The following is a 26,649-nucleotide window of genomic DNA, read 5'->3' as shown; positions in this document are numbered from 1 at the left end:
AATAGCTGACTACTAAAAAAAGAGTTATTTACACCACTCATAATTTGATTTCTTTGGATGTATGTAACCCAACAGCAAATGCATTTCTGTTATTGATGCTGTTATAATATTTGAGGATAATAATATGTATTAAGGAAATCTTACAAAGAGAACATTAACCCATTGTCCTAAATTGTCCGTGCTTTTAATGTAGTTAATGGTGCAGTTGCCAAGGAACAGGACAAACCCGTTTTGTAGAAATTAGAAGTAGCATGGTTACTTCCAGCCTCTCTGGTGTATGTTTTCCACTGTGAATAAGTGCTTTGGACAGTTTAAAGGCAATTATAATATTCTCAGTGTCTGATATTGACAGATGGAAGTATCATGTGCTTAACTAAAATGCAGTTGTATTGCCTCTGTGTACAAATACAGTTATGTTTGCTCAGGCAAAAGAAAGGAAGAACTTTCATAAAGAATTTATCCATTCCTAAGTTAATATTATAGCTACTTTAAAAGGATAATTTATCAAAAATTATCCATGCTAATGTCTGTAGTTCACCGTTTTGTGTCTTTCCAGTGTCTAATGTTGCATCTAAGTATGTTTTTAATATACAGGGTGTTGGCATTAACTTTACATTAGGGAAGTTCCCATAATTTCCAGAATTGGAGTTTGCCACCTTTCTGTATAACTAATGACAAACTAATGCTACATTTATCCACATTTATGATGCCAGTTTTTAAAAGTAGCTTGTGAAAGTGATTTGGATTTCCTTTCATTGTTCCACAGTTTCATAATCAAGTATGACCTGGAATGTTTTATATGTTGATACTGTAATATTCTTTTGTCTATTAATAAGTTTACCTCCTCTAACTTCTGAGATTCTATTTTAGATCTATTTTCTTATTTTTTAAATGAAACAAGATCTTTAGTTATATATCTAATCTAAATCATTTGACATTTGACTCTTTTACTGTAATACTTTATACTTTCTCTGCAATTATGTATACATGTTAAAACCCATCATACTTAATTTCTTCATCTAAAAATGCATTTTTGTTTGATACTTGCTTCTGTTGTGTGCACTTCTAATGCATTTAATCATCAATTTTTTTTCTTTATTTTACCTGTATTAGCAGTCTATACAGTTTGAGAGGACAATCTGGAAAGTTTGGAGTCTTAACATTCCCCAGACTTGTTCTGTGCTGCTTTTCCCCATTACATAATTTGAAAAACCTGTTTAAATATTCATGCCTGGCTTTTCAAACCTCCAGCACTACTTTATACTGGGAATCCATTTATATCTGTACAAAATTCAATTATTTGTGTGGTCATTGATCCCAGGCTACTCTATTATGCCTTGTATTGAAAAGCATGGGAGGTTCTTTCAAGAGATAATTGAGCTCTTCCTCCTGTTAGTGGGTTGGGTTACTGGCACACCAAGTCATCTTGAAAGTAGCTTAGAGTCTTTGGGGTCGGATTCTTAACTATAGGTAAAAATAAACCCCATTGCTGATATCTTGCAGCTTTTGATAGTTTAGTTGTCCTATAATATTTTATTCTCTTAAAATTGCTGTTTTCTTGCACAACTGCTTTTTTTAAAGTCTGACCACAAATCAAGCCGCATTTCTTTTGGAGATGATGTGTGAGCTTTTCTTCAGGGCACCTTCCATCCCAGCAGCCTTTTGCAAAGGTTGGCCAAATTAATTGCAGGCCACCCTGAAGACACTCTAAGACTTGTGGAAACCAGTCTAGAAAAAGATGGTATGTTTATACCTTTGCTAGGTAAAAGACTAGTGTGAACTTGCACCTTTTTAGAAGTCAAAGAACTGATATGTACATCAATCTTTCTTTCTTTTGTCTTCTCAAAAGATAATCTACTTTTCCAATGTGGTCTCTGTGTTGTGTTGCACTAGCTAAAGGACTGATCTCTGTAATATTCATCCAGTCTTTACTAGGACAGAGTAATTATGATCTCTGTGCCTTGCTTTAGGAATTATTCCAAATCAGCTGAATCAAGAAAGGGTTTTGGTTTTTATGCATCGCAGAGTTTAGCTTCAATATGGAATGTTTAGGCAAAGAAGCTTAAAGAATGATATATCATTATCTACAGAAACTCTTCCAGAGCTCTGTAACCTCAGTTACTCTGCATCAATACTGCATTTCTATCTAACTCATTGCCAGTGGAACACTGTGTTTATGATTATTCTCAGAAATTTATTTTTTCATGTAGCATTTTGTTTATCATGATAGGATTTTGTTTGTTGAATATCAAGTATAGCTAATAAGTGGGAGAAACCTCTCTTTTAAACTGCATTCTCCTGTGGTGAATCGCACAATGTTGTAAGAACACTTTAGGATGATGAAGTCAATCAGTGAGAAAATACTGGGATTAAATTACCTCTGCAAATGCACTTTGTGCACTTTATCTTTTTCCATTATGATTATGGGGTTTTACCCACAAAACCCTGTTGTTCTTACCCATTGCCCAGGGAATTGTATGGGCACTATTTGCTCAGTCATTGCCTCTGATAGTTTTGCCATATTTTCTGCACAGTCTGGAGGGAGAATAGTGAATGAAGCAGCAAGAAAAGGAAGGGATATTTGTTTTTAAAGAATGAAGGAGTAGTAGAAAACAGTTCTGTGACTTTATATCACATGTGCCCTTCTGTGATGCTGCGGAAAAAATTTAAATAAGATTTTTGATCAAATCAGTGGTTGTGCATTCTTTATAACCGGCAACCTGTAAAATGGAAATATGCTGTTTTCTATTACTGCAAAAATCAGTTGAAGCTGTTCTGAAGTCCCTGGTGCTTTGAAGATATACAGTATTGAGAAAAAGTCTTAATTGTAGTAGTAGTAGTACTGGGCACAACAACAACATCATTTTTATTTTTATTTTTATTTTTATTTTTATTTTTATTTTTATTTTTATTTTTATTTTTATTTTATTTTTATTTTTATTTTTATTTTTATTTTTATTTTTATTTTTATTATTAAGGGCCAGGAAGAAATTAATATTGATGGCTGAAAATCAGTATTACATTACCTTTCAGTCAATAAGGCAAATATATGTTGAAAATTATTATGAAGCAGAGCAGGGCACAACCCCATACTTATTGAGAACAATCCATTGCATGCAGTGACTGAGGGTCCTGTTCTCTAAAAGTGTGTGGTCATACAATCAATAACTGCACACCTGCATTCAGAAACTATCTTGCAATGTTAAGTTTGCTGAGTAACGTAGATTTGCTCATATTTTAGCTTTCATTGGCGAAGTAATGGCAGTTGATGTCTAGCCATATGTCTGCATATTTTCCAAAAGATTTACTGTATCAGACTGATTCATGAATGGGATTCAGTGTAATCTGAGACAGAAAAAGTTAGGTCATAGTGGTAACTAACATTGCGGTTTGATTCAAAATTTTCCTTTCTTTGCTTGCAAGTTGCCTCTGTGTCTTAAGGTTATTGTTGTTGGTAATATTTAATGTTTAGACTAACATAAATTGTTGTTTCATGGTGCTGAGGTTGCAGGGAGGGTGACCCAAAGAGTCTGATCTGAAATTTGGTTGGCAGGTTATTTATAGTACTTACAAAGCAAACATTACCTGTCACTTGCTATCTATAGAGTGGCTTGCTGCATCTCTTCAGAGCCTGGGATTGATTTTGTCCTTGTCTTGTTGAGAAAGAAGCTGAATACAGGGCTCCTAAGATCAAGTTCAATCGTTGCTCAGTAGTGTTTGAACTTTCTATAACTTTGTCATTTATAATTTTCTATTCTGCCTCATCCTTTGTTTGTTGTATTTTGATCTGTGTGGCACAGCAAGTGCTTATCATTTATGAGTAGGGAGCTGAATTCAGTGGCTTATCTTCTCTGAAGCATGCAAATGGTGAAAACTGCTCATGGTCCATCATTTGAAAATACAGCCTTTATTTCTGTGCTTCTGTGAGAGCTGGCTTCATTAGATGTTTGGAACCAGCTTAGGTTGGCAAACACACAATGTGATGCTGAGCTGTTTAGAAAAAGTGAGTCGACCCTGTTAGTTGACAGGTACGGGATATTTGCATGCTTTGAGTCTGTGTCGGTCGTGCTTCAACAAGTCCATGCCTTTCTTAGGTTGGGGGCCATTGACCTATTTGAGTGAGTCCATAGGAGTAGCATGGAGATGATCAGAGGGCTGGAGCACCTCTCCAGTGAGGAAAGGCTGAGAGAGTTGTGATTGTTCAGCCTGGGAAAAAGAAGGCTTTGGAATGATGTAATTGCAGCTTTCCAGTATCTGGAGGGAGCCTGCAAGAAAGATGGAGAGAGACTTTTTACAATGACATGTAGGGACAGGACAAGCTTCAAACTGAGAGTAGGCAGAGATTAGATAGTAGGAAAAATTCTTTACTGTGACGATGGTGAGACACTGGTTGCTCAGAGAAGTCGTGAACACTCCATCCCTGGAAAAGTTCAAGACCAGGCTGGATGGAGCTCTGAGCAACCTGGTCTAGTAAAAGATGTCACAGTCCACAGCGGGGGAGGTTGGAACTAAATGATCTTTAAATGTCTCTATCAACCCAAATAATTCTATGATTATATGAATGCTGCTTTTTGAAATGACTGGGAGAGTTACTGTAAAAACAGTAGCTCTCTTTGTTTTCTTTCCTTCTCTTTCTAGAAAGTAAGAAAGTGAGAGCGGAGCACTTGCTTTCACACATCTCCCAGAACAGTGAGGATTGCTCTCAAACTCAGATGTTGCTTGCATAGTCTCAATTCACTTTTTAAATTGATCTGGCAATGGATCAGTGGAATTAAAATGGAAAATTTATTATTCACAAGACATTTTGTACCATGGCTTAATGTTTTTTAATGGTAGATAAGCGATGGGCCAAAGCCTTGATAATTTCCTGTCAAATATTTGTTTGAAAAGAGACTACTACTTCTGATCTACTGGCTAGTTCTCATAAGCCTTTAATGGTCTTTGCCAAAATAATTTATATAATGCACTCTAAATAGAATTACATCATGCACTTCCAGTAGAAGAAATACCCACGGTTTGGGTGCGTCAGTCTGCTTGGTCTAATATGGTATCATTAGCTAGGCATATTAATTGAGTTGAACAAAATTTAAATAGTTGTTAGGTTGTCAGAGTGTCTGCCTAACTACACACTTGTGCTGGGTATTCCAATCAGCAGACTTTAAATAAAGAATGCAGTAAAAAAAACGTTCTTCCTGGTGTGATATAGGCTCTTGGAAAATTTTGTAATCCCCAGTATCCTGAATAAAAATATCACCACGTAAACCCCTCATTTTCTCATGTTTTGAGAAAAATAGGCCTAGCATGGTGCCCCAAATGCATCTTTTGAGCAAAGAAACAGAGCTCCTGATTCAATATACTTTTGTAAAATAGTTTCCCATGACTTCCTGAAAATTTAAGTCAGATATCTGAGTCATGTTACTGGAGAAATGGAAAAGGCAAACCCAAAGTTAAAGATATATTGTGCCTTGCACCTGAAAAAATGGGGACCAATGTGGGTTTCAGAGCACATTTAACATGGGCTACAGCTGAGCAGTTAAACCTGGTTTAGAGAGTTAAAGCTGGAGTGATTATGAACTGAATTTTCTTTTAGTTGTTTTGTGTCATGTGTGCAACACTAAGTGATACATACTTGGCTATTTTATGGGATATCCGTGTTTAATTTTTTTAAAGGTGTGTATCACTGAAATACAGCAAATAACACAGGATATATATGTTTATCTGTGTCTTGCAGTGTGTAAGTTTAAAGCACATAAAAGATGTGCTGTCCGAGCAACAAATAACTGCAAATGGACTACATTAGCCTCAATTGGAAAAGACATCATTGAAGATGAAGATGGTGTAAGTACTATTCATCTTTACAGTATTTTCTACAGCTGTTTCTTCTTTAGGAAAAAAAAAGCCCAACCACAGAACTATTCCCATGTGACCCATTGAAGTTAATGGTAGGTAGCTATTTTCCTGAACACTGTTCAAAGATTAACGTGGTATTTAGAACAAAAGTTGCATTCCTATCTCACAAGACAAGTCTAGCAACTGGGGGCACTAGATTGCAGATGTATTACAAGGTTTTAAAGGCCGCATGTGGAGAAACTCTGCAGCTGGAGAATTGCATTCAGAAGTTCCTACTGCTCTTAAGCAAAGGTGGTATTTTGCACTGTTACCATGCTGTTTTGGCAATGTATTTTCTGACCTCTTTCCTTGGAGCAGTTCCCCAGGAGGCCTGTTTGGAATTCACTGAATTGGGAGGGGATTTTGGCGATGAAAGCAGGAATTTTAAAATTAGCAGGAGAAACAACAAAAGCCTTTGAGAGGTTGATTATGATAAATGGACTATTTTTACAAACACAGCTGTGTATGAACCACTGGTGTGAAGCTTCTTCTTAGAAGGCTGATACTAAGTTGAACACCTGAATGTCCTGAGTTGCCCATGGTATTAATGGGACAAAGAGTGCACTGAGTAAAGCTTTGCACTGCATTTGGGACTGCTTTAGAGAGCCGTGACTTACCAGCCATGGTGAGTGGGTAAGTGAAGCGACAGAGGAATTCTGCTGTCCTGCCTTTTTTTATGAATTTTAGGTATTTTAATTGGTTTGTGTCATATAGTCAACATAACCGAGTGGGAACTTGTTTGTATGACAGTCTCTGGACTTAACTTCCCTGTTGTGTTATGGTTTATTGCTACCATGAGTGAGACAGGTCTCCCTTCTTCAGGTGTCGTGTTTTCTGCCTAGCATGTGGAACACCAGAGTGGTCCATTCATTGCAGTTGCCTTCTGAGCATCAGTGTCCCTTATCTTGGCTGACCAGCATACTTGCTTCTTTGATGAAAGGGTCCAGCTCTGAGAAATAGTTTAAATCCACCTGTATTTGAGAGACAAAAGCCTTTAATTTCTCTTTCTGGGTACTTAACTCTAATGACTCCTTCTCCACAGATAGCGATGCCTCACCAGTGGTTAGAGGGAAACCTGCCCGTCAGTGCCAAATGCGCCGTCTGCGACAAGACTTGTGGCAGCGTTCTGCGCCTGCAAGACTGGAAGTGCCTTTGGTGTAAAGCTATGGTAGGTGTGCTGAGCCACAGCCAAGCATCTTGCAGTTCGACAGCTTTACTGCTTGCCATTTTTTTTGTTCTGTCATTCCACAACCTGCTTTTGGATTAAGTAGGAGCAGGCAGCTTCTGCAAATTCAGGTCTCTGTAGCATTCAAAATTTCTGATGACTGTCCTGCTTGCACAATCAATTTTAAATACACCCACAGATGCAGCTTTTCTTTAATAGGTGTTGTCATCTCCAATGTGTTTTCTCTGCTTTCTTCTAGCTGTTAACTGAATGTTCAGGTGCCTGTTCCTTATGCCTAATAATCATATGTTACTTTCTTATATCTTTTATTGTAGATATTGCTCTATTCATATTTTAATAATATGTTATATTCATATTTATTAATATTAAGGTAGTATTGAGTTTATTAGTGCAAAATCTTGACTTTTTCTTCTTCAGGGAAATCTGTAGGTTGCTGATTGAGATTCTCTAACTCACTACTGCTGTTTCCCCAATATGTAGTTTTCTCTTAATTGTATCAACTTGTCTAAAAAGATGGGTTTCTTATGCTAGTTAGCAGTTTATTTATTGTTGAAGCTTCTGGCACATAGGTGTCCAAGGCTCTGTGAATGAACCATAGAAAATAATTGGCATCTCCAGAGGTGACTTGAGATTTAGGTGAAATGCAGCCACCTGTGCATGTGCCTCTCTTTCCAATATCTGTGGAAAAGGCCTTTGCAATATGGAGTTTGTGCAACCCGACTTTGGGAGATGGGTCTGACTTGGTAGGTGTGCTAGCTTTAATGCAGATATGTCTTCCAGAATGGCCCCAATGGACAGGGCAGGTTCAGAGCTATTGTTTAGCCTGTTGCCATCAGCACAGATGCTGGCAGCTTTCTTCTTCCTTCCTTGTGGATGGAGGCAAGTGATTCCCTTGAAAGGATGATTCTTATCTGCTATAGGGGTAGCTGAAGATAAAAGTCCTCCAAAATAATGTTTTGTTGAATTAGTAACAAAGCTCTGTGGTTGAACATTTGGGGTTTTTTCCTAGTCAGACTCCTTTTCCCTCTACACCTAAACGTTAAATATGAGTCCATTTTTGTTACATAGCTAACATAGTATCAGTTGTATTTTCACCTCAAAATTCTGCTGCAGGAAAATAATTTTTTTGTTTCTTTTGTAGGTTCACACGGCCTGTAAAGATCTGTACCCTCGTAAATGTCCACTTGGCCAATGTAAGGTATCGATCATCCCTCCAACAGCACTAAACAGTATAGACTCCGATGGTACGTAGTACTGTAGTGTGTTCAGTGGTACCTCTGGAATTCCAGTGCCTGTTGAGATCCATGCAAATACACAAGGCTAAAATCCTTCTGCTGAGCAGGTGAATGCAGTCTGCAAGTTTAGAGAGAAGTATAATTTTCTGTGTAGGTTTTTAGAGAGTTATTCAACTGACATGTTTTTTAAAGTTGCTCCAGCAGAAATTTTCTTCCATTTTACCGATGATCCTTAGAAACATTTCAAGTGAATGATCAGAATCCTCAGATGAAGTGGGCTGATGCCAGCCTAGCATACACCACTCCTTCTGTGAGTTCTCAGATTTTTTATAATTCTGCATTATGCAGAGATAAGTCAGCTGAACAGCTCAGATCCAATGACTACTTTACCAGGCTTAAGAGAGGAATTGCTTCCATAGATTCTCTAATTTATTTTTTTTTAAAGACAAGCAGTGTAAAAACCCTGCAATACACAGATAAAACCCAACAAATGCTCAAAACTCAGAGCTGCTTTTTGGTAGTCCAGGATAGAGACACATCAACAGCGGGAGACTGCACTTCAAGGTAGAGAGTGGATTTAAAAAAGAAGTATCACAAAATCTTAACTACTTTAATTTTATAGTTTGTGTCAATGGTAAAGTAGACCAACCCCATGAACACAATTAAATGAATTTTCTTACATGAAGTTAGTAAAAGTGATTTTGTATGCTGTATATATTCACTCTATTTATTTGCTTTGTGGTGTCTTAGACATCATGCTGTTATTTATTGCTCATGCCAGGAAGATGGTTTAATATGTGAAATTAGTTTTCTTGGCATTTAAATTAATTAATCAAACCTTATTTGAAATTAGACATTATGATAATGTGGAATTAAATTAGCATCCCTTAATGAATTTTTTTTTATTTGTAGCTTTAGTATTTTTTTAATAATTGAAAACAACATAATCATTTTAATATTGCTGGAGACAAATGTGAAAACCTATACATGTGATGTCTGATTTTGGAGTGTTGCTGGGAAACCATCGCTTCCATGGACTGGTCATGTTAGCAACGATAGTGTCCATTAGTCCTTCTGACTAAGGACCTTGTAGTGAGCCTGCTGTAATTAGTTAAGACCTGCACTGGCCTTAATAAGCTTTGAATCACAGCTGAAGGTCTTCTGTTGTTCAGTGATGCTGTTATACTGAAAAGTATAACCTCAGTCTGAAAAAAAGGCTGTTACATGAAGTCTCACCTGGGAGGAACTGAGTACAAGTAACTTTTAAATACGTGAGTACTCTTAAAAAGCTCATACAGACATGAGTGGTCCAGTTCAACCCAGTAAAGCTAAAGCAAGATAAGATTGAAAACCAAACACTTGTAACTGAAATATACATTCAATTATGTGATAATAATCTGTGAAGGTGAGCCTTAAGAAGTATTCTCAAAGGTTAATAGCATTTGAAAAACAATAAAGCTATTGTCTTCAGGATTTTACTAAATCTAGGCACTGAAAATACCAGAAACAAATAAACAACAACAACAACAACAAAAAACTGGTAAAATAAAGGAAAAAAAAACCCTGGTAAATCTTGTGTAATTATGTTTTTCTTACAGGTCTAATACTCAGTTTAGCATTTACATTATGCATGAAAAAATGTACTCCTTTTGTCCTTCATCTCTATCTTCCTCTTTCCCATGATTTCTTTTGTGTTGTTCATATTAGGAAACCTTATTTATTTCATTCTTTCTAACTATGTTTACAGGTTTCTGGAAAGCCACATGCCCGCCATCCTGTGCCAGTCCTCTTTTAGTTTTTGTTAACTCAAAGAGTGGAGACAATCAGGGAGTAAAGTTTCTTCGTCGATTCAAACAGTCGTTAAATCCAGCTCAGGTCTTCGATTTAATGAATGGAGGACCTCACTTAGGGTAATGACCTTGGAAACCTTGAGCAAGCCTTTCCACAAGGGAATTAGATGCAAAGTCTAGTGTTGTGTTCCCCTTGCTTTATAGTGTTATATCCCCTTGTTGCTATAATTCCATCACCAATATCTACTCTGACTTCCTAAATAAAATCTAAGAGGCAACAGAATTTCAAGATAAATTTCATTGTGTGAAGGGTTTATAGGATAACATTTTCTTTCTAGAAAAGCTTGAAAATTCAAACACAAAACCCCTTGGCTAGCATTGACTTCTGTTAACCGGTAAGGCTCAAAACTGTTACAAATGTGCAGATGTTTTCCTGTATCACAGCAACTTTGATTTTGCTTTTATGCATAGTTGCCCAGGTGCTTTTCTTCCATTTCACATGCATAATTCTGATATTCCTCTGGCCTTTTTATGTGTAGCTATGGAATAAGACTATTGTCTAAATGTGCTCTGTATCTTAAGATTCTGAACACAAATGTCAGCGGGGGGTCTGCAGTGGGTTAATGGACAAGTACATGAAAAATTTTTCACCTGAATAGTATGTCCAAAATATAGGTTGTGCAACATATGGAAATAGTCAAGAAAATGACCATCCCAAAGAATTTGGAGCAAGAACACAATTAAAACCACCAGGCATTTCTCCCCAAAATATAAGCATTGATTGTGGGAGAGAGAGTGATGAATTTTGCATAGTGGTGGCCACAAGTCAATCATCTTTGCACATTAAGGAAAATTAAATTTGTGCCCATATTTCTGTTGCCTAGCTCAATTCCACTCAGATATAGTGACATGGTTAAATGGCCTAATACGATCAGTTATAGCAACTAGAAGCCCTAATTTTTGTACTCTTAAATATGCAGAATTATACTTAATGGTAAAAAGCAGATGGAGCAAATCCACAAAAAATTCTGTTCAAGCTGCATGTAAATAATTCAATTGATTACAGCTGTGGATTATAATAATTAGTACTGTGTTATGGACACATCATAATAACTCTGAGTTGTAATATTCTTTTCATTATAACCCTGATAATCTGAGCTGAATCCAAGTCACTTTTAGCTAGACTCTTGTACATGTTATTATAATGACATATAACATTTTTCTTAATTGATTAGACAGTGTTTGAAAGGAGACAGTATGAAAAATATGTTTGCAAGTTCTCTTCCTTCATATAGTTCTGCCATGGCTGAGGTGGCTCACTTTGATTTTGCACAGAAATTGCAGTTCATGTCAGGTGCTTTTAAGTACTTCTCCCAAACAGTTTCCGAGGAGAGATCCTTAGCAGTTATTCCATCAGGTTGCACTGATGTCTTCTTTTTTCCTAGTTGATCTAAAAAGCAGAGGTGCATGCTAGGAGACAGTGTATTGCTAGGGGTTTTCTCCTTTTTCTCAGGATAAGATAAATTGGTCTGGTATCAACTATTATCCCCTTAAATATCTGCTTCTTTTGTTCTGACAAGGTATGTGCCTATCGTATTCAAGTGACATTATTTTCTCTAGAAAAAATATAAATGCTTCAAAAAATAGTGATCTTGATGTGTTACTTTTTAAAAATGGTTCAGAAATTATGCATATTCTGGAAAATAACATGCATTGAAACCAAATATCTTTGTTGTTACTATTTTTTTTAAGAGTTTATACTTTCCAATTTTTTTCTCTTTCTCTTTTTTTTTCAGTTTAAGTCCCTGTTATTTTTTACCTTTTGCTTGCTTCTTCACATCTCATTCCCTTTTCCCCTGTCTTATCTTTCTGCATTTTCTGTCTCTCTCGTCCTCCTTTTCTGTACTGTCCAAGTGTTTTATTATGGAGGTGTTAAAAGTCAGAGTACAGGAGGAAGAGCAATAGGATGTGAAAGCAGCATATGGCTTTAAGGATATAATATTAAATACTTGTATTATTTGTCTTATATTGTTGTGATTACCTTATGTTTAAGAATTGCTTAAATGGTCCTTACATTTAGAAAGCCCTGTGCCCACAAAAGCCCACTCGTATGGTGGAGCACATCCTGTCATTGTATCTTACCCTCTTCTGGTGAAGAATCCCCAGTGGTGTATTATGCTTCTGGCTGAAGTGAGAAGCATGGAGCAGTTGCAATTTTATCACTTAAATTTGGGTTTTTAAAAATATTAATAAAGTCAATAAAATCAGACCTATAAAATCCTGAAAACAATATCAAGGGATTTTTTTAAAGAATAACATGGCGTGTTATTTATCAGAAATGTCAGTATAAGTGGAATATACAGCGACAGATGGGCTGCAGATAGGTTAATTAAGTAGATGGTTGTATCCCCATATCTCACAACAATGAAAGGATTATAAAGATGCTGTGCACAATATTTTCTTGTAACAATTGCTGATGAATGTCACTGCTCTCTTGCTAATGGATGTAACTAGCTCTGCATTTTCTCTGCAGTTTGCGGTTATTTCAGAAGTTTGACAACTTCAGGATTCTTGTGTGTGGTGGCGATGGAAGCGTGGGTTGGGTCTTGTCAGAAATTGATAAGCTCAGCTTGCACAAGCAGGCAAGTGTGCATATTTACTTTCCTTGCCTAAACTGACTAGCTTTATTTTGTGGGCCTACCTTTTCCTTGACTTGGTTTTTTGTTGTATCTCTGTGTATGGGGCAACCTCAGTAGTTACTGTTTAATGAAAGTTTTCACTGTTATAAACAGGATGAGTTGTAGCAGAATAGCACAACTTGACTTACAGGCTTTAGACATCAGCTATGAAATTAACATTTGTTGATTTAAATAACAAGCATTTGTAACCACTTGTATTTTCTTTCTAGTTTTCAATAGTAGATTTGTTCCTGTGCTGTGTTTCAGTGTCAGTTAGGAGTGTTACCCCTTGGTACTGGAAATGACCTTGCTCGTGTCCTTGGTTGGGGAGGATCCTGTGATGATGATACGCAACTTCCTCAGATTTTGGAAAAACTAGAACGAGCCAGCACGAAAATGTTAGACAGGTAAACCTAAATGTGCATATGCATCACTTACTGTGAGATTTAAATTGTATTTTTTTGGGTTTCTGATGGCCTAAAATCCATCTTAGAGACTTGCTGTTCAATGGATTTGTTTTTTGAGTGCAGGTCTTAATCATGAAGGAAGCTGCAATTGTGATGGGGACAGCTCTTTAACCTGCTTTTTAAGCTAAAGAGTCAGCAGGATGAGTGGTGGATGGAACTGGGAAGTGTGCTGTCCAAACATGTTCAAAAGTTGACAGCTTATTGCATGGCTGAAGGAGCTGCATAACTGCCTGTTACAAGAGGTTGTGAGCATTAAGAAATTGTGTAGATTCAAAACTGATTTGAGCAATTTTAGGGACTCCATGCATCTTCATTAAACACCATTAATGGTAGCATCTTTATTTAGAAAACACCTGAGCTCTCTGTCCTTGGATGCAGGGAAAACTCACCTTGTGTGCTTTCACCCTTTCCTGAGGCATCAGCTGTTGACAAGATGCTGGGCTAATTGGATCCATGACTAATATTTCTGTTCGAGGCAGTTTCTTAGTAAAAAAAAAAATAAGATCTTTCCACTCCTTGTTTTGTGTAATTTCCATCCATAAAGGAAGGCAGCAACCCCATTAAAAAAAAAATCAGAGATGATGGTGATCATGTTGTTCAAATGAAAGTCTAGCATTGCTTTTGAGAGGAGTATTTCTTATGCTACTCCTATCTCTCATGAGTGTTTCTTTTCTTGCTCTAGTTACAAACACTTGAATGTCATCATAAGGGATTTTACTTTAGGTTATTTTTATGAAATAGAGAAAAAAGCCTTTTTATAGTTTAAGCTTTTCTGCAGACTACTTGATTGCTTTGCAGCAAAGTATGTAGAGAAATGCTTGTTACTGATCCTCAGATTCTGAAAAACTTGTAGATTAAATCATAATTCCTCTTTTCTGTAGTGAAAACATACTCTGTTTCATTTTTAGGTCTAATTTCAGTAGACTTGCTCCCAAGGCCCATCTACAGTGATTACTTGTTCTTTTCAGCAGGCTTTGAAGGATGTTGTTGCTATCAGTGCTTTCATATTATCTGTGCTGTCAAGTGCTGTCCTGTACCACACAAAAAAAATATATATACACATCAAGGAAGACACTTCATCATTTGTTTTGTTTTCATGCCTGCCTCCTCTAGTTGAGATGGAAAGCTAATGTCACCTTAAAGATTTTTCTTCAGGAAGATGTCTAGTTTCCTTTGACTTCTGCAGTATGTTTGCACAAATTCTTTTATACTGTGAATGTTTTATTCCAGAAAATCTTTATGCCCTATATTGAATGTCCCATGAGTTTTTCACAGATGCGACTGATAATCAAATCACTAAAAAATAATCTGAGTAATAAAACAAATTATTACCTTTAATCTCTAATTTAATCTCTGTAATTATTATACCCATACTGTTTACAACTACAAATTAAGCTGTTTTTTTAATACATAGATGTTCTATGGTGTGACAATGATTTTTTTTTTTTTTTTGTTAATATAGTGGAGAGAATGTAAAACTAACAGTCTAGAAATTTGTGTTTCTTTCAGGTGGAGTATAATGTCATATGAACTGAAATTACCAGCAAAGCCTTCTATTCTTCCTGTGACTGCAGAAGAGTCAGAGGAGTGCCAGGTGCACTTTAACTTTTGTTTTGTTGTTTCGTGTACTTAACTTGGAGCTTCTGGGGTGACAGTAGCCATAACTGAAGCATTTGTGTAAAAAATAGATGTTTTGGGATCTGCTAACTGAACTGACTTAAGGTCTTGTTGTGTAGCTCAAGTAAGTAAGGTTTCCAGTTCTATATTATTTACCTAGAAGGAATGAAGTTAAGGTGTTTCCAGGAAAGCTGTCTGAAAAATTCTTCCTGAATATATATGTATATTTTAATAGGTATTAGAAAGTGTATTTATATAGCATGTTAAACAAGAATGTAATCTAGTGTCATATTGTTATGTAATACAATACTATATATTCTAGATAATTCTTATGTATGAGTATATTTTAATATATAATTTTGTATATAATAGTATAATTTAGTGCTATGATATGTACAGTAATATATATACTATGATAATATACATAAATATTTAAAATACATTTTTTCAATATATGAAAGCAAATGTCTGCTATGGTGAGTTTGGATTAAGCATTGAGAGAAAGCCCCCAGCATTTTGGAGGCAAGGGTTGTACTCCTAAAGAAAGACAGAAGCGTTTTGCAGCTTGAGTTTGATCAGGTGATATCACAACTTTCTCTTTGTTCATTGGGAGAGCTCAAAACCCTAAGTATCATCAAAGAAAAACTTAGCCTGTCTTCCAGACTAGATTTGTGCTTGTACTAGCTGATGAGGTTTCAATTTTGAGAGAGGGAGATGCTTTAATCAATTTAATTGGCATGAAAAGTCTGACTGAAAATGAGAAAATAATATATTCTCAAGAAAGTTAATGCATATCAACTGTAGCTCAAAAGTACTTGAGAAGCCATAATTAATCAGCAGTCTCTTGAACAATTTAATAATTCAGGCTCTTTTAATTGGCAAGGAGGTTATAACCTTTGACAGATTGCTGGATATAGAGATGCAGAAAGGCTGGGATATTAAGGGGGTTGCTTTGCACACAGCTCTGCTTTTGGTGTCAGCAATGCAGATCAAGGCTTTATCGCCTCTAATTTTTCAAGAGAGTTAAAATTTTCAAGTGTGTCTTCATCATCATTTTGTTCTAGTTATTTCTGGCTTTGAATTTTTTTTTTTAGCCCCTTCTGAAAATGGAAGGAACTGCTTGCTCATATAAAACTTCTTTTTTAGCAAATGTATGCTGTAGGCTATATTACCTGTCATTTTGTCCAACTTGAGTTGGACAAAAGCATTTGCTTTTGAGTGCCCTGTTCAATCTCTATTTTAATGGGATTTTTTACATTGCTTACTGAGGTAGGTTATTTCAGAAAAAATAATAATTAACCTTATAGTAGGTGTTGGATTCTGACACTGTTTGAAGAACAAATGGAAGTACATATTTGATTCTTTTCTTTTTCCCTTTCGTTCCTTCTGCAATTTCAGGAGACAAATTCCACTTGGTTTCAAGGAATCTTGTGTTTGAAAAGCAGTAGTTCATTCTTACAGATCAGATGTTTATGTTTGTTTTCTCCTTGAAATGAAAACTGATTCAATGTCAGAGTCCTATGATGAAGGTTTTAGGAGAAAAAACTGAAGCGGTATATCTGTCTGCTCAAAATCAAAGACAAAAGCATGCTGAGGGATTGCAAGAGATTCTTAAATGGAACTGTCAGCACTGCATTTACTTTTAGTTTGGATTTAGGATTTTGTTAAAATTTTCATGTAAAATTGAGGTCTGGATCCAGAGCTATTTTGAGATAGGATATAGTGTGTGAGGATGCATTTTTAATCCAGTCCAAATATTTTCCTGAGTGTTTTGTAATTTGTAATTTTTAATGCTCTTGTAAAGACTAAACCCTAAATGGTTTGCTCCTTGAAGATTGGTTTTGATAGCATTTTACCAGTTTGGCAGTCTTTGTCAGTTCTGATTCTTGGGAAGTGAGAGCCCACCTGACAGTAAAGTGAAAATTCCAGATTACAACTGCAAACTTTAGACTTGTTCTTGTTGAGCAATTTGAGGAAAGCTTTGTTTATTGTAGAAATAAAAGATATTATATCATTAAAATGTAGGTTGTTATTAATCTGGGAAGGTAGATCCTTTTCTGCCTCACAGACTGATTTTAGCCTAGAAATAACTTACTGTTTTCTCTACAAGAGGAAAAGAGCTGTGGATCAAGTTCTCAGATGCAGTCTAACTTTGAATATTAAACATCTGATACATAAAATACAGTATGCATGTAGAATCTTCATTGCCAGACACTTGGCCTTGTATTAGATCTGAAATGGAAATCCTGCTATATGTGAGGTGTTTAAACTCACTACTTGGTGTTAAACTGCTGGAATGTGTGGAAATTGAAGTCTCTTTTCTCTCTATTTTCAGATATCTGCTTATGAGGATTCAGTTGCTGCTCATCTTGCAAAAATTCTCAATTCTGATCAGCATTCAGTTGTCATATCATCTGCCAAGTGAGTCAATCAGTTTTATGTATGATGTGGGGATAAATTTCTTGTGTAACATCATCACCATAATAGCATTCTGTCTAAGCCTGATTTTCTTATGGATGGCTGACTGGCTTGGCTTAATATGTCTTGATTTATATATTTTAGAGTGGATGTTCTTTTCTGTGAAATTTTTAGATGGTACAGTTGTAATGGATGGCTTAATACTAAATTTGAAAAACAATCACACAATATCTATATAAAATGATGTTAAATCATTCCAAATCAGTGCATGGCTTAAATACAAAACTTACTGTTACTAATGCATAGATGTGATGTACTTCACACTGCATTTCTTTTGGCTATTTTTTGTAAAGCATATGTTTAGAGGACAAACAATTTAGCCAGTGTGAAGCAGAGCTTTAGCTTAGGTTGCTTTGTTGTAGCCCTGTCTATATCAGTTCAATCAATACTGATCTAGGACATCAATGGGATTTTTTCCCCAAACTGTTAACATTTTGAAATGAGAGAAATTTGGCAAATTGTGGACATCATCTGAAATCAGAACTGTTCTGTGTATAACTTCTCTATGAAAAAAATCTCATGTTTTGCAATATGCAAAAGACCAGACATAGAATTCTTAAAAATGCATCTGAATATCATCACATTTTTTTTTTACCTTGTAAAAGCAAGCTAACAAAATTTCATTTTTAAACTATACATAGCACACGTAGAAGATTAAACTGCAAGATGTTATTCTAAATTGGTTCTGTACTTTGTTAAATCTGTTTAATTTGTCAGAAAAATGTCAACCAAATGAACAGTACTAAGCAATTATCCCCACTTCATTAGTAAGTTTGCTGTCTCTCTGCAGTGCAGGTAACAAGAACCAAGTCATTTTCTGATTTACACAGTGAAAATTCATTGCAGCCACTGTAGTTCGCACAGATATGCTTCAAAAGCTCGAGCTGTGCCATGGGGTGTGTGTGGCCATATGCTTTCATCTAAGAAGTGCTTCCTTAAAGTCAGTAGATTTTCTCTGTGGTTTTTAAGCTCCAACTTTGCATGTGAATTTGCATGACTGTGTTAGAAGTTACCAAAGGGAATGCAAGTTTGCAAAGTCCTCTCCTAGGGAAGGTGTACAAGCAAGGGAGTGGATAAAATCAGTCACGTTTATTTCAGATAAGAGCCTGAGATACAAAGTATGCCAAGGCTTAAGTGAAAGAGTTTTTGTTTTAAAGCTTATCAGTCCAGTTTTGGAAACTATGGAAAAGAGTGTCATCTGATTTGCAAGTATGATCATTGAGTTCAGTTTCCAATAAGAATGATTCATTGCAGTGTACATAAAAATAAATTGCCGTAAGAATGTAATATGCAAAACATATCTATTTAATTTCATTTGATTTCTTCCCTCTCCTTTTTTTTTTTTTTTACCTGAAGAATATTATGTGAAACTGTAAAGGACTTTGTGGCCAAAATAGGGAAGACTTACGAAAAACCAATGGAGAATGCAGAGGAAGCTGATGCCATGGCCATTAAAGTAAGATTATGACTACATTCAGGTTTAAAGTTGTTGGGTTCTCAAAGTTTATAGCTCATGGATGTTTAATTTTCACATTGCCCTAGAATGCCCAGCTTGGCTATCATTTCAACCAGTGAGTTCAAAATTCTTCCCTTCCTATTGCATAGAGTTAATTATTTCCAAACTGCATTTAAACTCTGAGATCTCATTAAACTGTTTACACTTTCTTTCTTCATAAAGGATAAAGTTCATGGTAGCATACACAGAGATAAAATAATTTCTTTTTGCATTAGTTCTACTTCTAGGGATTAAGTTAGCTACAGGAAAACAATGGGGTAATGAAGAGTATGCTGTGAGAATGAAGGGGAGACAGACCACAATGTTAAAAATAGTGGTTTAAGCTGCAAAATACAGACATCATGTTGCAAAAACATTGGGAAAGAAAAAAACAGAAGGATTTGGTATGAGACACAAAATTTACATGAGCTGAAAAGAAAAGAAGAAAACAAAATCCTTGGCAATCCCAGAGTCAGAAAATGTACTTGCTAAGTGGCAATTTGTGGTTCATGTTTCTATCCAGTGCACATTTTAGAAAATAAGTTTTTCTTTTTAACTGTTCCAAGGTCAGAGAGTGTTTTCTTTCTCTTAGGTGCAGAAAATCCTATCTTTTCCTGTGTACCTAGAGAGAGCAATTACTTAGTGTTGGGGAGAGACATTTGACAGTGTCTGATTCTGGCTTGAGCCACTTGCTCTGTGACAACTCACTTACTTAAGTGTGCAGCTGTATTGCAGAAAAACCCCCATGTGTGTGTCTCAGTCAAACAGCTGATAGATACCTCTCAAAATTGAGGTACTGAAAAACCATGTGTGGGCAAACCTCTGGTGGTTTTCTGTGCTGCAAGTCATTGGGAGAGGGGTGGGATGCAATCCATACAGTTATGGGGCAAGCTGAGTTTAGCATGGGGTATTATTTGAATCTAAGGGTAGGGGGTTTGCATTATAATTGATCTGATCTGGTTGAGTGTCACAGGGTCTGCAAAAAGCCCTTGCAGACCTACTCATGGTCAGATATTCCAAAACGTTGAACCTCTTTTTGGATTTTACTTAAGAAATTACATAGGCACTAAAGACACATGCATATAATCTGGTACCATAATTCCTGAAAATATTCACATGTTCACTTGTTTAATTTTTTTTAATGAGTGTGTGTCTTTTCCACTTTGTCTTAGTGCTCAGAGTTAAATGAAAAGCTGGACCTATTGCTCCAGGCTCTTCACACAGAAGCCCAGGCTGCTCCCATTCTCCCAGGCATTGCTCCCCCCATCGTGGAAGAAGAACCAGAGGAGTTCTCAAGTGAAGAATCCTTGTCTGAAAGTAAAGAGCAATTAGCAGAGTGTGTCTCAAAGTCTTCCCAGAAGCTCTTCAAACCAAGGCAACAGTTAATGCTCCGAGCAAACAGCTTGAAGAAGGCTGTGAGGCAGATCATTGAACAAGCAGAAAAAGGTGCACATCAGCAACATTTTGGTCCAAACTGGTAGAATAGGATAGGATAATGATGCTTGTTTGCTTGTTTGTTTGTCTAACTGGAATAAGTTTTCATTATAAAATTTGATTTCTATATTCTTACATAGATAAAATTATGTGCTTATTACAAGCTGCAAGGAAAAGAAATGCACCTTGTTTGAATGTTGATGACTCTGCAGGTGTGACTACTTATGTATGTCTGTGTGTGCACATATAAAAGTATATTTCTATTAGCCTCTACAAAATGAACATTTCTGACAACAAATCTTTATCAGCTGGTAAATAATTGATAGACTCTTTCACTGAATTGATGATGGAACTCTTTTGCTGAAATTTTAAAACTAGAAGCTACCAAAAAAAGTGCTTATTTCAATGAATGCAGTTTTTCTTTAGAATCCTTGAGACTTTGTCTTTTCTCTCAATAACAGTTGTGGATGAGCAGAATGCTCATAGTGAAGAACAAGTGAACCAGTCTCCAGTAGAATACAGCAAAGAATTGGATGAATCCAAAGAAGAGGAAAAAGAGGAAGATACAAAGGAACTTGAGTCTCCATCAAGTGAGTAAATTAGGAATAAAATAGAAAAATTCCATCTCCTTATAATTGTATTTGGAGCATGATTGGTTCCATAATTAAAAATACGAGCATCCTCTTTGACTGGAAACTACTCATAAATTCTAATAGATTTGAATAAATAAAAGGTAAGTGAAAAATGTGGGAAATAATACATTAACAGTCTTTTGGAATGTATTTACAAAGCAGAGGAGGCACTTGTTCGGGAGAGAAGTGCCTTAATTTAATCCTTGTTTAATCAGTGTTTACACTCACCTTTCTACATGAACCTGAGCAAAGACTAGAGCCTAGGTGGTGGTGGCAATAGCATGTCTAAGTTGTAGACTGTGATTCTCAAGCTACATAGAAATTTTAGGAAAGCTGCATCTTAGCAGTGGAAGTTGCAGTCTTTTTTCTTATCAAAATGGACAGTGATGCCCTGCTGATGAGGCCACAGGATGATCTGTGAGTCAGAGAAACACTGGTAGCTGATAGGCACCAAAGCCCATCCTCTAGATACCTGGTGAGCAACTTTTTGGGGCAAAATAAGAAAAGTATTTTGGGATTTGCATCTTCTTTTTTCACCCTAACCCACACTAAAATCCTCAAAGGTTGTCCTCACAAGGCTCTGCTCTGAAGCTGGTGCCTGTCTCTGTAGTTCCTACTCTGGAAATGAGACACTGGGTTGTTGGGGCTTGTCTCGATCCAGGATCTCACGTTTTCTCCAGAAACACATCAGGCTTTCTCCAGTGATTGTCTCTTCATGGCCCCTTCATTTTCTCTTGGTTATGGGAATCAATGCCTGTTGGTTGTCCCTTTTCAATAGTAGCTCATAGAGGATGCTGGCCCTACAAATAACCCAATCCTACTGTCATAACTGTATAATAAAGATATTCAGGTCTACAGTTTATTGAATTTCTTGTTTCTTGACGGTATAATTTCTGCATCTAATGGGGATCTGTATTATTCTTCCGTGTGTGGAACAGAGTGCATATTAATGCTGTCACTGGACGATAGGTGTTTAGGAAAAAAGCATGGAACATGAATTCAATTATCTGCACTGAAACATCACTTTTGCTCATTAGGGCTCTGTTGTTTTTATCAGAGCATTCACAGCAAAAGTTTATCTTTATTGCAGTTATTCCCATGAGTCTCATCTGTCAAATAAAGAGCAGCTGCTCTGCTGATTTTCCTATTTAATACAACTGCCTTGTTTGCAAGTGCAGAGAGAACAGACTGTGTGAACAGGGTTGTGAATTTTTCAGTAGTATTATGAAAAATGAATGTTAATTTCGTTCTGAGTATTATATTTTACCCTCCAAGAATCTTCCTGGCCATTTGATGAAGATAATGTTTTTCCATATGTTAATACCTTCATCTAAATATTTAATGACTCTTGTTAGATATCATTTGCCATTTTTATTCCTTTTTATTTTTTGACATTATTACAGTGTTTTGTCATGCATCGATACAAATCAATGTATTGCATTTCTACCATGCAATGTTGTAGTATTTTGTGATAACTGCTATGGCTGTTATACAGGTGTTAAAGTCAGAAGGAGATGACTTTTAGTCCACTTGGTCAGTCCTTTCCTATAAAACAATGGAGAAAAATTTACCTACTTTTCCTTGTCCTGTGTATAATAATTTCTGTTTGACTTCAGCAAGTCATTCAGAAAGGTGTGTCATCTTACTCATGGATACAAGAAAGGGAAGGATTTGCCATTCCACTTACAGTTCTGTGTCAGATTATCATCACTTAAAAAAATCCTGGCCTGAAGTAATGTGAACACAATGTCTAAACTCTTGCTCTAGTTAATCCTTTTGTCTCTAAATTTTTCCACTCAACATTTTCTTTCCATTAGTGTCTTCATACACTACACCCATCACTCTCAGGCTAAGTTATGATTGACATGGCCTGATTTGTCTCCCTCCTGCTAATGAAAAGGATGCATTGTATGCTCCCCACCACATTCCTGGTGCTGTTTCCCTGCTGTTGTCTTGGTGCTACTCCTACTAATTCTATTTTTGCCAGATTAGTTTTCTTGTTTTGAGAGGAAAAATCATATTATCTTGAAATGGTTTCATTTTTTGTTCTGAACTTCTTCAGATGGTAAAGTTTGGTGTTGTCCTAAGCTGAAGTAGTTTTAACATATGAGATAATTTGGACCAGAGATAGCCAAGAACTGTCTGTCAGTGACCATCTGTTGTGCGAGAGTTTTCTACATGCTCATGGAAATGCTATAACGAGGCATTTGGTAATACCCAAACTTTTTTCCTTGGGGCATCGGTTTCTGGGTATGTCTGACAGGGCTGAATTGCACTAAGATTGACTTTCCCAGGCTGAAGCAGGCACTGGCATAGTCTCTGAGGCTGCATGAAACCAGTTCTTCCAGGAAAGTAAATGACAGCACCCAAGGTCAGCCCTCTGCCAAGCCGATCCTTCTTCGTTGCCTCCTGAGGCAGCCAAAGGATAACTGGCCTCACTGAGCTTCCAGTTACTCTTTGTGAATATCTTCTCTTTCCCCTTGATTTTCTTCCCTTTCCTTTTTCTGAGCCTTTGTCAACAACAGCTACTAAACACTGATATCTGTCAAGGTTTCACTGATCCAACTTCCAAAGAATTTTAATAAATAAGTTAATTATTTGGGAAATTGCTGGTTTGTTTGTTTTCTGAGTTTTTTTGTGGAAAAAGATGTTGAAAAACTTATGCCTCCCACAGTCTCTCTAAATGCAGAAGGCAAAAGTGGACATGGCTTTTCCCCTTCCCTTGCAGTTTTCAGTTTGGCTGTAAATAAAGATGTCAGAGTTTTCTCTGATTTTTTCAACATCTGATGCAGGCACAGGCCCATTTTAGCTGCTTGAAGAAAGTAGTGTAGGTGTTGATAAGATAGATATTCTCACCTACAGGCATGGAACTACCTATATTAAAATTGTTATAAATGACAATATGCTGTATAATATGTGTATATTTATAAGTAAACATAGATGAAATTTAAGTTTAAATTTGATTATTTCAGTAGTATGTTTATCAGAAGCTTACTGCAGTGTTAAATACTGTTGCATTTAAGGTGGATATAATACATTTTATGAACATATTTCCATTTAATACATATAATACTTTTGCTGGTAGCTTGAAGTATAAGTTGGGAACTCATCATGAGGAATGCCATGCATACTTGCTCATTCTAATTTGTGTTTGTCACTTGATCTGTTTCTGAGTATTCTTACTCTATTTAGAAGAAAAAACTGTGGTGTGAAGGGGAAGGACTTTTGCTATGGAGTGGTAACAGAATAAATTAATTTTTCTGATATATTTCCAGGGCTGTAAAAATTATGTATTGGTAATGTCATAACAGGTCTAATTAATGTTCTTATTTCTGTTTTTTCTGCTCAGCTAAAACTGCACCAAGATCTCCTGATAGACGTACAAGCCGAGGTATCCATTCTCAGACAGGGTCTTTCTCTGCTTCAACTTTGGCAGCAAGCAAGGAAAACCTCCCAGTACTTAACACGAGGATTATCTGTCCAGGTAAGCTTGCTGTCAAATAATGACTTTTACTTCATGCCCTGAATTTGTTTGAACTGACATACACATCTTTGTGTGATACTGTATAGGAGAATATGCATAATAATGTAGAATATTTCTGATCCTTTGGTACAACACCAGGAGTAGCAGAAGTGCCTCGTTTGATCCTGGAGGGTGAAAAGTAAAATTCAGGATTACAGAAATGCCAAGTGGTTTGGGTTGGAAGAGACCTCTAAAGATGGTCTAGTACAGCCCTCTGTCATGGGCATTGACATCTTTCACTAGATCAGGTTTCTCAGAAAGGCATTCAGCCTGCCCTTGGTCACTTCAGTGGTGGGGCTTGTACAGCTTCTCTTTACAGGGCAACCTCTTCCCATGTCTCACTGCCCTCATCCCAAACTCCTTTTGTCCAATCTAAACCTACCCTATTTGAATTTAAAACCTCTGCCGTTTCCCCTGTCACTGCAGGCCCTGCCCTGGTGAAAAGTCTCTCAATCTTTCTTATAAACTATAAGAAAGATTGAGAGACTATATTTCGAAAGGGCACAATAAATTCTCCCTGGAGCCTTCTCCTCTCCAGGCTGAACAACCCCGGCTCTCTCAGCATATCTTCACACGAGAGGTGCTCCAGCCCTCTGATCATCTTTAGGGTCCTCTGTGGGTTCATTCCGGCAGGTCCATGTCCTTCTTATGTTGGGGAGCCCAGAGCTGGATGCAGCCCTGCAGGTGGGCTCTTGTCAGAGCAGAGCAGAGGGGCAGAATCCCCTCCCTCACCCTGCTGGCCATGCTGCTTTGGATGCATCCCAGGACATGTTTGGCTTCCTGGGCCATGAGCTCACATTGCCAGGTCACATCCAATTTTTCATCCACAGGTACCCCTACATCCTTCTATCATTTATCCTAATCAATGGATTAGGATGAAGAGGTTGAGGGACAAAGCTATGTAAAGTTCAACCCTCTGAGTGAGAACTGTCTGTGGATATCTCTCTGGAAGTGGATAACTGAAACCACACAAAGCTTCTCTGTAAAACAGTTGGGAAAGAAAATCTGTTCTTACCTAAATTCATTTGAAAGTTGAAAAAGTGTCTGTTCTGCTCCAAATGGAATTAATACTAGAGAGCACTAGTAAAACTCTGTATTAATTAACTTTATTAGTATAGCTAATACACAGTGGAACCAAGCTTACTTTTTGGTTTTTTTTAGGGAAATTGAGGTGAAAGCTGTTAGTACTTTGCTTTGTTTACATGCATTACAGAGTATTTTGTAGAGTGAAATTGATATTAATCAAAGCAGTCGTGTTGAGGCCATGATCTTTTCACAAATTAGGTTAAATGATGGCTCTGTCAGTTGTAAAAATGGTGAGAATATTCCTTATGTATGCTTCCAAAGGATAGGACAAAAGAATAATCATGGACAGTTAGGAGATGAAGATTAAACTGAATGAAAAGCTTTAGCAGTCTTTTTGGATGTTAGGTCACCCATCTGGTTAGTATACCAGTCAGTGAATGTTGGCCTGAAACCCTAAATTTTTTTTGTTTTTTTCTTTCTCCCTGGTGGTACCTGAGAGAGCCACCCAATGCAGCATAGCTGCCTTGCTGCTTAAGAGAGCCAGAGACCCGAAAAGATACCAAAAAAACTTTTACCAAAATCTTTTACCAAAAGATAAAGTTTTGGTAAAAATTGAGATAGAATCACAATCTTTCCCTGTACAGATTTAATGAATTTTGTTTCTCAGTATGTGCTTATATGTTTGTCTATTTATCAAATACAATTTTTTTTTTATTATTTTCTTTCTGTTTTGTTTTGTTGTGTTTTTTTTCTTTTCTTTTTTAATCAGGTTTAAGGGCTGGTCTAGCTGCTTCCATTGCAGGAAGTTCAATTATTAGCAAAATGTTGCTAGCAAACATCGATCCATTTGGTGCTACGCCGTTTATTGACCCGGATCCAGATTCCTTGTAAGAAATATTTTTTTCCTAAATGTTCTATTTTGCTTTCCCTAAGGGCATCCTCCTCACATTTTTGTAGTCTCTTATTTTTTTGCATTATGAAGTTCTTGTTTGCCATCATTTGGCAGTAGACCTCAATGTCTGGAAACAAGCTGGATTGTACTGGGTTAGTTATGAGCATTGCAAATGTTTTTGCAGCAGCTGAAAATAAGGGGAGTCATTTGCTCACTTATCCCTTGCTCAGCTGAAGGAGGAGAACAGAGCTGGGTTTTTCAGCCCAAACCAGTTTACTTAGGAAGATTCAGAGGAAAGCTCTCTTGA

General features: G+C 36.6%; 1 protein-coding gene across 1 annotated transcript in view; it reads left to right on the top strand.

Annotated features, from left to right (window-relative positions):
• The window catches only part of DGKH (diacylglycerol kinase eta), a 160,056-nt gene that overhangs the window by 100,697 nt on the left and 32,710 nt on the right, over positions 1–26,649 (top strand). The window contains exons 7-19 of the mRNA XM_018908691.3: positions 5,732–5,838; positions 6,932–7,057; positions 8,217–8,319; positions 10,058–10,220; positions 12,634–12,742; positions 13,046–13,185; positions 14,755–14,839; positions 17,198–17,283; positions 18,697–18,796; positions 20,008–20,281; positions 20,731–20,859; positions 24,251–24,385; positions 26,220–26,337. Coding sequence (XP_018764236.2) covers positions 5,732–5,838; positions 6,932–7,057; positions 8,217–8,319; positions 10,058–10,220; positions 12,634–12,742; positions 13,046–13,185; positions 14,755–14,839; positions 17,198–17,283; positions 18,697–18,796; positions 20,008–20,281; positions 20,731–20,859; positions 24,251–24,385; positions 26,220–26,337 — 1,675 coding nt within the window. The remainder of the gene's footprint in view (positions 1–5,731; positions 5,839–6,931; positions 7,058–8,216; positions 8,320–10,057; positions 10,221–12,633; positions 12,743–13,045; positions 13,186–14,754; positions 14,840–17,197; positions 17,284–18,696; positions 18,797–20,007; positions 20,282–20,730; positions 20,860–24,250; positions 24,386–26,219; positions 26,338–26,649) is intronic.

This window comes from Serinus canaria, chromosome 1, assembly GCF_022539315.1.
Source record: "Serinus canaria isolate serCan28SL12 chromosome 1, serCan2020, whole genome shotgun sequence".
In the NCBI taxonomy this organism is placed as follows: domain Eukaryota; kingdom Metazoa; phylum Chordata; class Aves; order Passeriformes; family Fringillidae; genus Serinus; species Serinus canaria.
Note: the sequence above shows the minus strand (reverse complement) of the source record. Positions and strands in the feature narration are given on the sequence as shown.